This window comes from Idiotropiscis lumnitzeri, chromosome 16 (genome assembly GCF_059441095.1).
Source record: "Idiotropiscis lumnitzeri isolate Australia: NSW breed Sydney's pygmy pipehorse chromosome 16, RoL_Ilum_1.0, whole genome shotgun sequence".
Classification (NCBI taxonomy): Eukaryota; Metazoa; Chordata; class Actinopteri; order Syngnathiformes; family Syngnathidae; genus Idiotropiscis; species Idiotropiscis lumnitzeri.
Window position 1 is genome coordinate 16,947,832 of NC_142406.1, and position 15,698 is coordinate 16,963,529.

At 46.9% G+C, this 15,698-nt stretch overlaps 4 protein-coding genes across 6 annotated transcripts in view; 2 read left to right on the forward strand and 2 right to left on the reverse strand.

Annotated features, from left to right (window-relative positions):
* nup153 (nucleoporin 153) overlaps positions 1-7,244 on the reverse strand; it is an 11,100-nt gene extending 3,856 nt beyond the window's left edge. The window contains exons 1-15 of one of the 2 annotated variants that reach the window (XM_088319375.1): positions 7,080-7,183; positions 4,729-4,981; positions 4,350-4,613; positions 3,885-4,024; positions 3,656-3,784; positions 3,479-3,595; positions 3,368-3,412; positions 3,231-3,284; positions 2,608-2,754; positions 2,352-2,537; positions 1,854-1,991; positions 1,481-1,573; positions 1,192-1,276; positions 995-1,096; positions 192-743 (exon numbers count right to left, since the gene is read on the reverse strand). In XM_088319375.1, coding sequence (XP_088175501.1) covers positions 192-743; positions 995-1,096; positions 1,192-1,276; positions 1,481-1,573; positions 1,854-1,991; positions 2,352-2,537; positions 2,608-2,754; positions 3,231-3,284; positions 3,368-3,412; positions 3,479-3,595; positions 3,656-3,784; positions 3,885-4,024; positions 4,350-4,613; positions 4,729-4,981; positions 7,080-7,157 — 2,383 coding nt within the window. In that variant the 5' untranslated portion in view covers positions 7,158-7,183. Of the gene's footprint in view, positions 1-191; positions 744-994; positions 1,097-1,191; positions 1,277-1,480; positions 1,574-1,853; positions 1,992-2,351; positions 2,538-2,607; positions 2,755-3,230; positions 3,285-3,367; positions 3,413-3,478; positions 3,596-3,655; positions 3,785-3,884; positions 4,025-4,349; positions 4,614-4,728; positions 4,982-7,079 lie in introns of both variants that reach the window. The other variant, XM_088319374.1, reaches the window with a different exon arrangement.
* A 1,070-nt stretch (positions 7,245-8,314) lies between these two features.
* mterf3 (mitochondrial transcription termination factor 3) lies at positions 8,315-10,569 on the forward strand. Its single transcript, XM_088319377.1, has 8 exons — positions 8,315-8,437; positions 8,730-9,016; positions 9,089-9,241; positions 9,308-9,497; positions 9,667-9,814; positions 9,926-9,997; positions 10,077-10,238; positions 10,314-10,569. Exons 2-8 carry the CDS (start codon positions 8,737-8,739, stop codon positions 10,506-10,508), a joined length of 1,200 nt encoding a protein of 399 aa, XP_088175503.1. The 5' UTR covers positions 8,315-8,437; positions 8,730-8,736; the 3' UTR covers positions 10,509-10,569.
* Positions 10,570-11,111: 542 nt separating this feature from the next.
* On the forward strand, positions 11,112-12,483 carry uqcrb (ubiquinol-cytochrome c reductase binding protein). Of its 2 annotated transcripts, none has more exons than XM_088319178.1 (4): positions 11,112-11,208; positions 11,913-11,981; positions 12,051-12,217; positions 12,295-12,483. In XM_088319178.1, exons 1-4 carry the CDS (start codon positions 11,190-11,192, stop codon positions 12,370-12,372), a joined length of 333 nt encoding a protein of 110 aa, XP_088175304.1. In that variant the 5' UTR covers positions 11,112-11,189; the 3' UTR covers positions 12,373-12,483. The 2 variants fall into 2 exon arrangements, with proteins under 2 accessions (XP_088175304.1, XP_088175303.1); XM_088319177.1 differs by lacking the exon at positions 11,112-11,208 and adding an exon at positions 11,284-11,663.
* A 682-nt stretch (positions 12,484-13,165) lies between these two features.
* Positions 13,166-15,489, reverse strand: lrrc14b (leucine rich repeat containing 14B). Its single transcript, XM_088278686.1, has 3 exons — positions 15,214-15,489; positions 14,335-14,966; positions 13,166-13,832 (listed from the first exon to the last, which is right to left on the reverse strand). The coding sequence occupies exons 1-3, from the start codon at positions 15,487-15,489 to the stop codon at positions 13,166-13,168; spliced, it is 1,575 nt and encodes a 524-aa protein (XP_088134812.1).
* Positions 15,490-15,698: the final 209 nt, after the last annotated feature.

The following is a 15,698-nucleotide window of genomic DNA, read 5'->3' on the forward strand; positions in this document are numbered from 1 at the left end:
AGGCCAAAGAAATTCATGTTCCGTTTGCGTTTGAGATGTTTTGTTGTTTGTGTCCTTTCCGAGTAAAAGTTGAATGTCGCCGTTGAGGTGGCGTGCGCTCATGTTTGTGGACACGCAAGGAGCGTCGTGTTCGTGCTCAAGAGTGACCCACATTGACCCCAAAAATGATTTAAAGACAACTTTGTGCATACCTGATTTCGGGTTGGCGTCGGCGATTTTGTTCTGTAGCACACCAACGTCACAGTCCGCCCCGTCTCCGAGTTCATCAGGCGGCGCCGTGGAGGCGGCAGCGGCGGCGGGCGCGGGGCTGGCCACCCTCGGCATCGAGGACGATGCCTTGAGCCCCGTGCCAGGCTTGGCGGTCTCGCAAGCGACACACTTGACGGCTTCGGGCTTGTTGAAGACCAGACACGTGTCGCACTCCCAAGTCGAGGCCGCTTTGGAGAAGGGCAAGCCGACAGAGGTGCTGTTCGTGCTGCTCTTTGGCTCCGGAAGCGCCGGGGCGCTTGTTTTATTGTCCTTGGTTGCGGCGGCAGGCTGAGGTGCCATGCAGCACACGCACTTTGTATCCGACGGCTTGTTTTGCACTAAGCAGACGTTACAGCTCCACCCAGCTGGAGCTTTGAAAAAGTCACTAAGGCCTGCCGAGGAGGTGGTGGCGGAGGCGGAGATTGAGGAGGGGGGGGAGCGGGCAGTGGACTGCGTGGAGGTCTCGGGTGACTTTTGCACAGTCGATGCAAAACCTGAACAAGAGATTAACATTCAAAAGATGAAAAAGAAACCGAAATGCACATGGTTAAAAGTCCAGCAATCCTCATTTGCCATCTCAATAAAAATGAACGCCCTATTCTTTTTGAACGGGTGAGCCTATTCAAACCAGGTTGCTAAACAAAACAGCAGCACCCACTGACATTCTCTGAGGTGTGCAATTACGTTTGTTGAATGCGAGTCTTATACGATGATTAGCAAGTGGGCTAGAGTGGTCGTTTCTTACCGGGTTTTTTTAGGAGGTCCAGCACGCTGCCCTGCTTCAGAGTTTTGGCTGGTTTGAAAGGTCCGTCAAAGTCTTCTGTGCTGGCGTTTGGTGAGATTTTCACTTTGGGGGGAGGGGCACAAGAACCAAACGATGATCAAAACAAAATGGGTTCATGTGGTTTGAATCCAAAAATGGATTGAAAATAAAAAGCTTACCTGCTGTTGTTATGGGTGTGGCCAGCTTCCCATTTGACATGGAAGGGCCCATTTTTGTGACAGGGGCACTGAATGTAAAGCCAGCCTGAAAACAAAGAAAGAGAAACATAGACACATTTTTTCCCTCGCCATGCTTAATCCTGGACGCCCCCCCCCACATTTGTGATCCAACCGTGCCTCGTTAATTGTCGGCCTTACGTTAACGATTGACGATGATTCTGATTTAGAGATCATTTAACGCTCCATGCATCACACCAGCACCTTTCATCAATGTCAAAAGAGCACTTACTGTCGGGGAGAAGTTAGGAGGACTAGCGGGGGTCGCTTTGACAATGGGCGAGGAGAAGGTAAAGGGAACACAGGGGGGCGAAACGGGGGCTGCCTAAGGGAGGAAGGAGAGGCAAACAAGATTTATGTGGGCACTTTAGCAAAGTCATGTCATGTTATGATCCACAGCGCTTCTCCTGTACAGAGTCACGGGAGGGTGCTGGAGCCTATCCCAGCTGACGACGGGCGAAAGGCGCACTCCACCCTGAACGGGTCGCCAGCCAGTCACAGGGCAGACATAGACACCGTCCCGCACACACAACTCAGGCGAGTGTACCAAGACACCATCAGTGACCATAGCAAAGACATATTAAAAAAAAAGGGGGGGGCCAGACCTTATTCACGGCCATTTCCTGGACAGGAGTGACTTTGGAGGTAGCGATCGGGGGCAGCGGGGAGGAGAAGTTGAAGGTGGGCAAGGCAGAGGTGCTGATGGGAAGTGAAATGGGTTGAAGGTCTGGCACCTCAGCCACCTGGAAAAAAAATAAATAAATAAATCAGCATTGCATCAGCAACTTAAAGGAATGTATCAACGTGATTATGTGGTTTTGCTTCGTGATCTTTTTTTTTTTTTAAGCAATTCAGCAATATTAAATGCGACGGAGTCGTTGTCGTCATCGCCAAGCTTTCTGAAACGTCTTCAGTAACTATTATTTCAGAGTAAAAGCAGATATTTCCAAACGATCTATTTTGTCCGCTTTCATGAAGTACACCAAGAAGGAAAGAATCATGAGGATTTGGATGGTTTTCAATAAAACAATGACTCCAAATGATCCGTCATCGCAACTGTTGTGGCGTCATTTGAGTTGCCGAATAATCGCGCCACATTCTACCTCGTCATCGTCAACACGCTTGGAGGACGGCCGAGCGCTCTTGCGCTCCTTCTTCATTTTGCCGCCACCGGAGCTGCTGGGCGCGGGCGTGCTGGACAAGGGGTAGGTGGCGGCGCCGGACCTCGTTGTGCTTTGAGAAGGGCCGCCGGGGCTTCTGTCGGGCGGTCGAGGGGACTGTCGTGTGGGCTGTGGAAAACGCCAAAATCAGCATCGCAGAGAAACTGCGGCAGGAATTTCGCTCGCAGAAATATCGGACCTTTTCTCTGGGCATCTGGTCCAGAGTCCGGTTCGGCCCGCGTGGGGTCAAACTGGGCCTGAAAGAGACGGCGCGGTTCGCCGAGGCAGAAATGGAAACGGCGGCAGGGACCACCAGCTTCTGCACTGGCGGGAGGTTGGAATCCCGCTACGGAAAAGAAACAAGCTCGATGTTGGCAACATGAGATTCATCAGAAAAAAAAAACTGCTTGAGATGAACAAGATAAATACTGAATCGATAAAAATGTTGTAATATTCAAAAGTGTTGGCATGGCTGTCGAGATGCGTTTGTTTTGGAACAATTTTTGATTAAAAGCAAAATTAATTTTGGTCACAAGTGCATGACATGATGGCATTATCAAGTGCGATCACGCACGATAGCGACTCCAGACGATCATTTCTTGAGGTCTCAAATAACGTTGACAACACATTGTGGAGGCAAAGCCAGAGCTGTGTGTGTGTGGACACACTCCTGTTGATGGACAGTGGCACAGCTGTCGCACAGCTGGCATGATCTGCCAGTTGTTGCTACAAATGTTGCCACGCTCACAAAATCATCTCGCTGTTCCTGAGCAGAGACTCCGAAAACCGCACATTGGACCAAGACAAAGATCTAAAACGTACCCGTTTCTTTTTGGATTGCAAATGCGACACATCAAGATTGCCGCCATCCATGGACTGAAATGACAAAAAAAATAATATTTTTTTTTACAACCTTCCACATATATTATGAAAAAAGCACAACTTTTGGTGAAATTTACCATTGAGAAGGGTGACGCCGCGCCGGCCGGGATCCTCTTGGCATCCTGGAGATGAAAAATCAAACGATGAGGCATTTGAAATTGCATTTGCCCACGTGTGTGCGTTTGTACCGCCAGAGGACTGGACATGCGCTCCAAAGACTGCAGGATGCGTCGGGCTGTGGCGCTGGTCACGCCGCACGGCTGCGCGCCGGCCGGCTTGGCTTTAATTTGTCTCCTTAGCGGGGCCTGAAAGATCACACGTGCGCATGACGGGCAATGATAATAAGCGTCCAAAGATGGGCTCACCTGGTACGGCGTTCCGGGGCGAGTGCGAGCGCTCCTGACCGCGGCGGCTCCGCCATACATGGTCTTGCCGGGATAGAAGGGGGAATCGCCCAGCTGGCTGGCGTTCAGCATGGTGCTGTTCACCGTCGACTGGAGAGGCGGCATTCAAGCGGCGTGACGGGCACGTTGTCATTATTGAGCATATCCCCCTCCCCCCCCTTCTTTTTAAACATCGTCAACAAAGACTCACGTTGGCCGAAGTGCCAAAGACGGACAGGTTGAAGGCGGGCCTTTTCAAACTTGACTGAGAGGGCTGCGGAACAGAGATGCTTCTGTCGGCGTCTGGCGACCAGAGCAGTGGAAGCGACGCCATCTTGGATGTGGGCACGTCTGCAAGACGCAACAACATTAGCTACGGTGCCTCATTAGACAGAAAGATAAAAAAAAATGAAATAAAAATTTCACCCAAAAAAGACCGTGAAAACGAGCAGCAGGACGGTTTAACGGGACAGGATTAACTCAAAACAAGCAGCATCATTTTCACTTAAGGGTGGAGGCACTTTTGTTGCCAACCATGTCGACAACTACGCGGCGTACTTGGAGCTACGCGTTGATTCTTCAGCGTTGTCCCATCAAACCATAAAATACATCCCCAAATGAGAAAACCTCACTCGTTAGATGCTTTATCGTGTTAACAGCGTTGCTCCTGGCGTACCTTTGTCAGAGGCGCGCGAGGAGAAGCCGCTGGTGGTGGAGATGTTGTCGTCCTCGTGCTGCGACAGGTTGTCCTTAATCTCCTTGACCAGGGAGAAGCCGGTGGAGAAGGGCCCCGGCGCCGACGAGGTGGACGGCTGCGAGAAAAGGCCGCCCGCCGGCGACGGCGCCTCCAGTGGCGAATAGTGGAGGTGCGAGTGGCTGAGCGGCGGCCGGGACAGCACGTAGTCCTGAAAGTTGAGGGACGCCCGGCTGGTCGAAGGCTCTGCGTTGGGAAAGCGACCCGTCATGCGGTAGAAAATGCCTTTTTAATGTTTACATGGCAACGGCAGGTAATTGGTCGGTTGGGGGAAAAAAAAAAAAAAAAAAAACAACCAAACCTGTGTTACTGGTACTCGGCTCGGGCGAGTGACGTCCATCGAGAGAGGGCGGCGCCTCACGGCCGCCGTTGGGGGGAAGCGAAACGGAGTTGTCCGTCACATCTGCCTCTTCCCTGCCGCCGCCGCCTCCTTCTCCTCCACCGCCATCTCCTGCTTCTCCTTCCGGAGCCTCCCCGTTCTTGAAGTAGTTCTGAAGCCAGGAGGGAACGATGCTCTTGACCGTGTCGGTCACTCGGCTGATAAGGCCTGATGGCTAGTGATGGAAGAAAAAAAAAAAGGTTGTTCACACATTTAACACACGCGCACAACACGTTCGTCCTCGTTCTGAAGGGCAAAGTCAGCATGCTTGAAATAGAATATTGCAAAACGTTTGGCGAGAATAAAGTCTATTGGTTGGAATTTAGGAATTCATTTTGGAATTTCCAGCGCACAGCGACCAGCTGCAGCGCACGCTTTCCCAGAAAGCAATTCCTCAAGTGCAGTAAGAAGCAAAGTGGGTCAGTGGCTGCGTGCACGCTTCACGAGGCAACCAGCACACGAGGCCCCCGTTACAAGACGCCTGCAAAAGCCCGCATTTGTTTTTTCTGCCTCCCAACTTCCCTCGCATCATTGATGAACGACCACATTTTGGGATGATGCGTCGCTGCGTAATAGCGCACACAGTCGCTAGAATTTTGCATTTATTTATTATCGCGGGACACCATGCTCAGCACAAAAGGCGTCCATTTTGGCCCGATCCCCATCTGAAAAGTCACTTTGGGCTTACCTGTCAGATGAATGTGTCAGGCCTACGTGCACTTTAACCTGTGTGCAAATATGCGCAAGGCCATGGCGGCTGACGCTCATAAACGCCACTCCGCTTATCATCAACATGATTATTCCTGCCGAGTTTGGATAGCGGAATTGAGTAGACTGGGAGAAAATATTAGAAGCGGCTTTTCTACACTTCAAAATTCTGAGGTTTTTGACCTTTTTAATGAAAAACGCTTACTCAACAATTAATCAATTATCAAAAACTAGTCAATTAATATGTTAATCAATGAGTTGTCAACGAATAATTTCACCTCTGGACAGAACTTTAGGGAATTAAAGGTGAGTTAAAAAATGTGTTGACGGTCTCAAATTTGCCATTTGAGTTTGAGTTTTAAGGGCAAGAGTAAAGCAGACATGTTGAGAAATACTCAAGTCATACTGTTTTACATTCAATTTGATGAATTTTGACCAGATTTTCAGATGGCACTATAACATTCAACAAAATGCCCCCCCTCCCCCCAAAAAACTAAATCCTCCAGAAGTCATCATCTGATTTTCAAAATTGATGCTGCGTTGTACTGTGGATGAAGTGACAAGCTTTTCCTTCATAACAACACCGTACACGAATATCACGTTGTTTCTGCGCACTTATTGTTTTTTATTTTTTACTGGATGTCACGAGATGATGCCGGTGTAGAGTGTCGACAAATGAATCATTTGGATGCAAAGTGGCGCTCACTGCAGGAATTCGAAAAATCAATCAAGTCATGACACAGACTGTGCTACATGCTAGCCTGAAGGCTAATCAGCTGATTGACGGGGAATAAAACGCCAACTAAAATTCCGTACCGGTAATTACTTTAACAACACAACACAGGGAGACAAAAATTGGGCCTTCGTGCACGGTTATGTGCGGAAAAGTGAACATCTAAGGCGGCAGGTCAGATGCCTTCCAATGCAACCATGTGGGCGCTCTTTAACAGCTTCCTGCGCAATTCACACCGGCTAACGTTAGCCCCCCCCTCCCCAAATCCCCCTCTCGCCTTCTCCCGCACCACTTCCACATAATGCACTCCAAATTGGCAGCGACAAATGTTCCTAACAACCCCTCAATAACGACTTCTAACCACAAAAAAATCAAAATCGTTTATACTGAAATAAACACGTAAATAGCAAGGCCATTACAACAATGCGCCTGCTGGCTCGCTGGCCGGCTGTTAGCCTCGCTAGCACGGTCGACACTTTGGCTCTGCCTTTTTTTTTGTTTCGACTAAATTCGTCCGACTGACGCGGGTGTCGTCGTCGTAGCTCCCTTTCGGCCGAGTGACTTCATCCACTCGGGACATGTCCACGCGCTGACACGGCAACAGTCCAACGAATGCGTTGGTGAACGCGGCTAAGCCCAGCAAACGAGCGCCGCTAATGGCTTAGCATCCGCTAGCAAGCTACCAAGCGCGTGGAGGCCACGGGTAGGCCGCAAAATGTCTTCCCCCCCCTCAACTTCAAACAAAAACACTCGCAGGAGAGCCCGCCGGCCTCGTCGTCGTCGCGGTCCAGTCGTCTCGGGGGCTCCACGCGTAGACTTTTGCGGGCTTTACCTGCTTGCTCTTGGCGTAAGGTTTGGAGGCGACGTGATATCTCCTGCTTCTGATTTTCCCTCCACCCGTGGCCGCCATGGCTCTAGCGTCGGAGAGTATGTCCTGTCGGTGTTTCGGCGCCGGATAGCTGTCATCCAGCAAGCGGCTAATGCCGCAAGGGATTCGGGGAAATGGAGTTAACCGTTTCCGAATGACTTTGCCGTCTGCTTGTCTCCACAAATAAATAAACGTACGAAATACAAATATTTGTGTGGAAGAAAAACTCTTGGACAAGTTTGAAGTATAAGTACTGATTTATACTTGTAAGTATTTGCACTTTGTTAGTCCCCACCACTGCTTTTTTTTTTATTATTTTTTGTATTATTTACTAGATAAAAGTCAGTTATTTGGACAGAACGACAATAAATGTACCAAAAAAGGACCCGTGATTACCGTTAGCGTTTAACTGTGATGCCTGTTATGCCGAAGTAGTTTATTTTTAAACAAAGACGTCAGACAATCCCTGAATTTATTTATTTATTTATTTGTTCCTTTATTTATTTTATGAATGAAGCGCTACTGGCGCATGATGTTTTCTGAGCAGACAAAGAGAGGCCACCGCGCGGGTACAGCGAGCTCGTCGTGGTTGCCATGGAAGCTGGAGCAGACTTGCCCCTCCAGCAATTTGTCATGAATTTAAATTAACCCGTCATAACAATTTTTCCGAAACCAAGGAATAATAATAAAGAGCACAGCACTTGAAATACCATAGTCACTCATCCACTTAATCAGAATCACAACTCAGAAATCAGAAATCCCTTTATTGTCATTGTACTCAAGTGTGTTTGCTTGTGTGCATGCTTGTTTATGTGGAAAATTGATGGAAAGACGACAGAATAAGAACGAATAAGCCGTGTGAACACTTGTTTTAATACACAAATTACATAAAATTATAGGTCCTTGATGTGATTGGCTGCGTTTCGAATAATGCGTCAATAAAACAAAATACTCGTACCATTAAAAAAAAAAACAGGAAGTGGATGTGGTTGGGCTTAACCATGTAACTTGCGGGGCGGGGGAGAGGAGCTCAAGTTTACTTTTAGTAATGTTTACATTAGGGAATATACAATAAATAGTAGACTTATGTAGCCTTTTATATGTGTAATATTTATTCTAATGATTAATTTCCTTAAAATTTTATTAAACCAGTGTTAATAAACCAAAATATTGCAATCATACCCCGGCATTGACAACGTGGTACATTCAGTACGATGACGCATTTCCGGGTGCGCGTATTTTCCCAACGTGAAAAGTTACATTTGACATTGTAGTGTGTTGCGTATATGAAGCAGAATACAAGTGAAATTGATTTTTAGACAGTGAGTAAACTGTTTTGTGGTGTTTCTATGAAAATGTTCGTTAGCATTATCAGGTTTTGGCTCTAGCTAGCATTTTTTACAGTAGCACAGTGTAGTACACAGGAAACAAGATACATTGCTCCATAATAGATATGGTTCGCCGTTATATACAGTAATTACATGTGTGTAATATGATACAATATTCAATGCAGTAATTACATGTGTGTAATATGATACAATATTCAATGCAAAAGTTACACGTTTGTTGGCTGGTATTAAACGTACAAATAACCTCTCTCCATTTGTTTCGCAGAAGCCAAATGGCATCTTCTTGTGTGCAGCTGTGTATCAGACACAGACTTCTTCCTCCCCTCAAGACAGTGGCATCGACCTCCTGCACTCAAGCTCGTCGTTGCTGTACAGTCACGAGGTCTCGCCATCCTCCAAATGTCACTGAGACTCAAGAAAAATGTCATCAGAGACAACACATCCGCTTTTACAGTGATTTGATTGCTAACCATCAAGAAAATAAAGAAGACACAAAACCGTTAATAGACTTTAAGGATGCTGTGATGCCAAATGAAAGCACCACATTGTTAGGTATATATCCATGGGCATATTATTTTTGAAAGATGTTGACTGGGAGTTGACGATGTTTTTTCTTGTCTTCAGATCTGGATGCAGCCACTGGATTGGCTTCGCTGGAGGAGATCAGCGAGGAAGAGGCTGTTAGTCTAATACCTTTCCCGTCCATCCCTCCAGTCTCCGCCTCTCTCAGAGACTACGTCGACCAGTCGGAGACACTCACAAAACTAGTGCAGCTCGGTAAATGATGGTGAATGACGTGAATCATATAGTTTTGCGGCGTTTATGATAATGTCTTGCCTGCAGGGGTGAATCTGTGGAAGTTGGAGCAGAGGCCCAACGTTGGCTCCATGCTGCTCCGTCTTGACTTCCGTACGGACGTGACTCCGAGGCTGCTCTTCCTCAATGGCATCGGCGTGGACGACTCTCGTTTAGGCGACATCATCACACGTAACCCGTTTATCCTCATGGAGGATTTGGAAAACCTTCACGCCAGGTGACAAGAAATTTTGCAACTGTGCAAGCTACAATTTCCCATGAAGCTCGTTCATTGCATTCCTATGCACCTTTATTAACTGTCCAGGATTTTTTTTCTCGCATTTTAACCATATGAACTCAACTAAATTCATGTGGACGTTTATGACAACCACATTCTCTTCTTGTAGGGTGAATTATCTAAAGTCCAAGAAGTTCACGGCCGAGAATGTCGCGTCAATGGTGTCCAGAGCTCCTTATCTTCTCAACTTCAGCGTGAAGAGGCTGGACAACCGTCTGGGTTTCTATCAGCAGCAGCTGGGCATCACTGCCTCCAACGTAAGCATTTTTGCTGTTGCTTCATTTTAACAACGTGCAACCTCATTAGTTTGTCTTCTTAGAATGAATGAGGCCGGTGCTGAGATTGACAAGATATTTTTTTCTATCCAGACTCGTAACATTGTCGCACGTCTTCCCAGACTGCTGTGTGGCAGTCTAGAGCCCGTTAAAGAAAATTTAAAGGTGAAAAAAGCAACAAAACCAAATTACTTTTTTTGACATTGCGTTTGCATTCTACTAAATTTGTACGTTGCCATTCCAGGTGTGCGAAATCGAGCTCGGCTTCAAAACCAATGAGATCCAGCACATCGTCTTGACTGTCCCCAAAATTCTGACGGCCAACAAACGGAAATTGACTCAAATATTCGACTTCCTCCACAACACCATGAAGGTGCCACATCACCTGATCGCCAAGTTCCCGCAGGTACATTGGGCTTCATCTGCAGCCTTGTCATTTACCAAAGTGTCCATTTTCATTCTTACGTCGAACCTCCCACAGGTCTTTAACAGCAAGTTCCTGCGCATAAGAGAGCGCCACCTGTTCCTGCAGTACCTGGGAAAGGCACGCTATGACCCAGATCAAGCCAACTACGTTTCCCTGGAGCGCTTGGCGTCATCTTCGGATGAGATTTTTTGTACCGAGGTGGCTTTAGCCACACTGGAAGATTTTTACCTGTTCCAAAAAACACTTTAAAACTCAGACGCAAGAGGACTAGGGAAATGAAGCATTAAAGATACATTATGAACAATGTAAACAGCGTCCGCGTATCTTACTAACACGTCTGTCATATGTGTTTGTCATAACACCTCTGTGAAAAGTGAAACAAGGCCAGCTGTTTCAGTTCGTTAAAATCTAGTTCACCATGTCTTGTTAGATCACTTTGTTATTTATTTTTTTTAGTCCAAGGCACAGGAATTAAAGACATAACTGGCTATTTTACCGCCAGCTCTAATTTTAGTTTTACTTTACATTTTTAGTTTTCTACATTATACAAACTGTATTGCCTGCTACTAGAACTATATGGCGCTGCTTGAATTTAAAGCAAATAACATCTCACATTAATTCTATCTGAGAATACATGTAAAAGGTGCAAAATTGCATTTCCATTTTTTTTTTTTTTGTATTTTCGACTGCGGCCCTCAATGTGCGTCTACCTATGTACAAACTTTACGATGATTTATTGCATAATGCTTGGAATTAATTTGAAAAATATTTCTATTTGTTTTATCATACTTGGACATATATATCGTAAAAAGTACAATTTGGCGTTTTCTCGAATTCTCCAACTCGATTTGCGCAAGCGTATTTTAATTTTTTTCCGGACTTTTTCCTTACCCACAATGCACCGACGCCCCTCCCCTTGCACAATTCAACATGGCGTCGAGGGCACCAGGTAAAAATGTCCCTGCCGATGAAATGATTTCAAATTGTTATCGTTCTTCCGAATTTGGCACCGTCAAATCAAGCAAACAGGCGTGTTATTTACAACCACTCGACTTGACCTTAGGGAAATGTTGGCCTAATCGACGCCTTTGTAGTCATTTGACTCGCGTTCGTCCTCTAGTCTCGTTTGTCCTCCCAGCTAGCTGATGCTAGCAGCTAATATGTGCTAATTGTTCTATATTCTTTTTATCCTTTTAATTATCCTTAAGATAGTAAACGATCGATTCGTATTATATACAACACTGCGTGATGTTGTTGTTGTCACTTAAAGTACTTTTTTTTGTTTACAAACACCTGTCACTAAAAAGTACCGCCATTAGTTGAATTATATTCGAATCCATTGAGACATTTGGCCGTTTAAATAGTCGCATTGCGTTTGCATGAAGAAAACAAACTTCTTAAACAGTGAGTCGATTTAAACTCGTTGCGCATATCAATGAACTAAAAATGGTAACCTGAAGTTTGAACACAAACGGCTGTAAAAAAAAATCTATTCAATTGTATTACACTGTTCTTTAAGGTAAAATACCACTGAGTTGTACTATTCTGGATTAAAAAAAAACAAGGCTAGAAATGCCTTCTCAGGTCAAAGTAATGCTAATCATTAAAGGTAAAGTTATAGTAGTCTGATGATAATCTTTTTTCCCTCCACAGTGGCTTCAGGGAGGCTCATGTCCAGTGTGTACAGATGGTACTACAACTTAAGTGGCTTCAACAAAATTGGTAAGCACGGAAAGGAAATACGAGCCTAAGCTTGCGAAGAAAAGCTCCATTTTGACTCCCCTGTGGCAGGTTTGATGCGAGACGACACAATATACGAGGACAGCGACGTGAAGGAGGCCCTGCGGAGGCTCCCGGAGAACGTCTACAACGACCGCATATTCCGCATCAAGAGAGCTCTGGATCTCTCCATGAAGCAGCAGATCCTCCCCAAGGACCAGTGGACAAAATTCGAGGAGGTACAGAAAAGGAATTTCTCGAGCGCACTCTTTGGATCTTCCGGGCAATTTGTTGACGGTGTTTTCCGTGTGTTTAGGATGAGCAGTACCTGACGCCGTATCTGGATGAGGTCATCCGTGAGAGAAAGGAAAGAGAGGAATGGATGAAGAAATGAGTGAAAGCAAGAAAGCTGGGCCGGTTAATCATTGCTTGGATATCCGTGATGTTGTATTTAAAATGAAAATCAAAGCCTATGTCGTCATTAAAATGTACATTTTGAAACAAGGCCAGCTGTTTCAGTTCATTGCAGTCAGCCCACAGAAATCAAATGATCGCAGGATTTGTTGGAAAATATGAAGGGGCAAAAAAAAAAAAAAAGGTGAATTATATGACAGCAGTCATTGTAATCCCGCAAAACAATTTTATAATTGTTATATCATTTATTTCCCGAAAAAAATCTTTTTTTTCTTGGAAAAAGGATGCATATCTTGTAAGATAACTTTTTTCACAAAAACTAAAAATTTTTTCATATAAAATAGTAAATTAATTTTTTCTCCAAATGTATGACTCATCTTGAAAAAAAATCAAATGCTTGGTAAAATGAATACTTTTTTTTTTAATGATTTTTAATTTCAAACCTTTTTCTGGCCTAAATAAAATGCACGGCTGCACTTTATTCTCCCTTTAAAGAAAATAATTCTAAAGCATTATTTTAATAGCAGCGTGGCCTTAAAAAATATGTGAACATTTTCCAACAACGCAGGAAAAAATGCATTTTGGGAGCGAGTGTGTTGTTATTTTTTTAAATAATTTAGTAGCCGAAAATCTTTAAAAAAATGACTTGGGCAAGTGGTCGATCAGATTAACGCTACGAGGAGGTCCGGCATGAGAGTCACAAGTGAACTCAAGTCACTAAATTCTACATAAAGACAATCTTGTTCTTTGCACCGACGAAGCGATCCGATCGGTTAATTGTTCTTTTGTGCCCTCCTGTCGTTGACTTCGGTGATGGTCTCGATGAAGTCGCCCATGACGCTGTTAACGGACTTGAGCATGGACATCCCCAGCTCGTTGTTGGTCTCATGAAGATCCGGGTCATAGGCGCCCATGAGGGGGGTGCACACCTCCACGTCCCCCCTCCCCGCTCCCGCCAGGATCCCCAGCAGTTGTTCCCTGACCTCTTGAAAGAGCGCCTCGTCGTACCGCAGCAGGGCCGTGTCGTCCAGCGGATACGCGACGTCCTCCGGGTAGCATTCGCGAGGAACGGGAAGCTCCACGTATCTCATGTTGGGGAACCCCGCCGCCAACGCGCTCACGAGCCTCCGCAGGGCCGGCGCGCTCAGAGGGTTGCCCAGCAACTTGAGCTCCTCCAGCGCCCGACAGCGGGACAGCGCGTCCGCCAGGGCGGCCTCGTCCTCCAGGCCGCACTCCTCCAGCGTCAGGCTGGCCAGCGAGGCCGAGCAGCGGCCCAGCAGCTTGACGAAGGCGGCGGCAAAGTCGTCCAGGACGGGGTGGCCGCTCAGGTCCAGGCGCAACAGGTACTCGCTGTGCAGGCTGTTGGCCAAGTAGGTCATGTCCACGCGGCTCAGGCAGCAGTTGGCCAGCTCCAAGCTTTCAAGCGGGGTCTGCAGGGGGCTGGCTCGCCACACAAAAACAGCATTTGATTCTCGAGGTGGTGTGATTTTTTTTTAAAAAAGAAAGTGAGACTTTTCCTCCCCCCCCAAAAAAATCGGACTTAACAAAAAAAACTTTCCCCCCCAAAAAAGAAAGATTTTGTGAATGACTTAAATTGTTAGAATAATACATTATTATTGTAATATTTAAATTTTATTTATCCATCCAACAGCTTTTATTCATGCAAGAATTTGCTGAAATGATCACAGCTCAGTTTTCACAAGATTGTTCTCAATGTTTTTTTCTTTTCTAACTTAAAATAATTCAGTTTGCAAAAATGTGTATTTAAATGACTTAATCTATTTTCCAACTCCCAAAAACTTCAGAAAAAATATGATTATTTAATAAATAAAAAAAACAACTTATTGAATTAACCCACTCGGCGCCGGTCCAGACAAAAGGGATTTTTTTACTTCAATGGCAGCGAAAGCGTCAATCTCTTGGATTCCAACTCTGGTCTCACCTGAGCAGTTTCCTCAGGTGTCCAGTGAGCGTGGAGAATCCCACGGAGAGCTCGGTCAGGCTGGCGAGTTTGGCCATCAGGTTCCCGAGGACGGCCATCAGCTGACGGTCGTCCCTCCCCAACCTCCGGACGTCGAGCGCCCCCGTCGGCAGCGTGAGCGAGCGCAGCCGAGGGAACTCCACCTTGGACAGCAGCACCTCCAGGTGAACGGCCTCCAGCGGCACGTTGTGCACCACCTCCAGCTTGCTCATGGCCTCGGGCCGGGCCAGACGCAGGACGTAGAACAGTTGCTTGAGGGTGAGCGAATCAGCCCGGAAGGTCACCAAGCGCAGCTTGAGCGGCGAGTGGCGCGCCAGTATCAAGGCCCGCGTCGCCAGCTCGTAGTTGCGGCCCGTGACGAAGCCGTTGAGGCGCACGTCCACGGCGGCATCGAACGCCGAGGGCGGGACGTCGTCAGCGCTCCGCATGGCCGCCATCGTCTCGTAGCACAGCCGGCTCAGCAGCTCGGTGCGAGCCCAGCGGCCCAAAGTGGTCCCACACGGGCACGTCTGACTCTCCACGTCCCGCAAGCACGTCAGGTCCGCCACGCGCAGCCTTTTGCCGTACGTGCCTGGTGGCGACAACACGTATTCCTGGAGAAAACGCAAACAAAGAACTCAATTTTGCATTTCAAACTTGACCAGCTTTGTGCAAACATCCAACAGGAAACGCCTTTTACGTGCTAACAAAATTAGCATTGATGTTGTGGCGATCTAAGGAACGGATGCGTGTCTCAATGCAAACACATAATGGGAAACGCCATAGACAGGCGAACAAAACGAGAAATGATTCATTCTTCAAAATGTGCACAGTCTAATAAAAATGAAAAGAAGCCGCTACCTTCAATCCGAAGCAAAGTGCGGTGAGACATGTCCGACACGTGCGCGAGGTGAGGTCGTCGGGGCAGTCTTGCGTCCGGCCCAGAAGCTTTTCCAGGTGGAGCTCAGCCAGCGGCCACGTGCGCACCAAAGCTCGCAACAAGTCGGGCCGCTCGTGCAGGTAGCAGGCCTTGAAGAGGTGCGGGTACTCGTGAAAAGGCACGCAGGACAGGTTCTGCTCGGCGCTCGGGCCGCTCCGAACGAAGGCCTCGGATGAGAGAAAGCGCAGCGACTTCATGCTTCTGCTCGCTTGTTTTGCTTCGGTCTCGTGGTAGGTGCGGGTTATTTTTAGGAACAGCTGTCGTTCGTCCTTTGCCCGGTCATGGGGGTCTCATCGTGCTGACCCACTTTTTCACAGGTCGTTGTTCAGTTTTGGGCGGAATCTTACGACATTTGAATGGCCGACAATCGGATCTTTCCAAAATAACTGCTGACTGATGACTGATG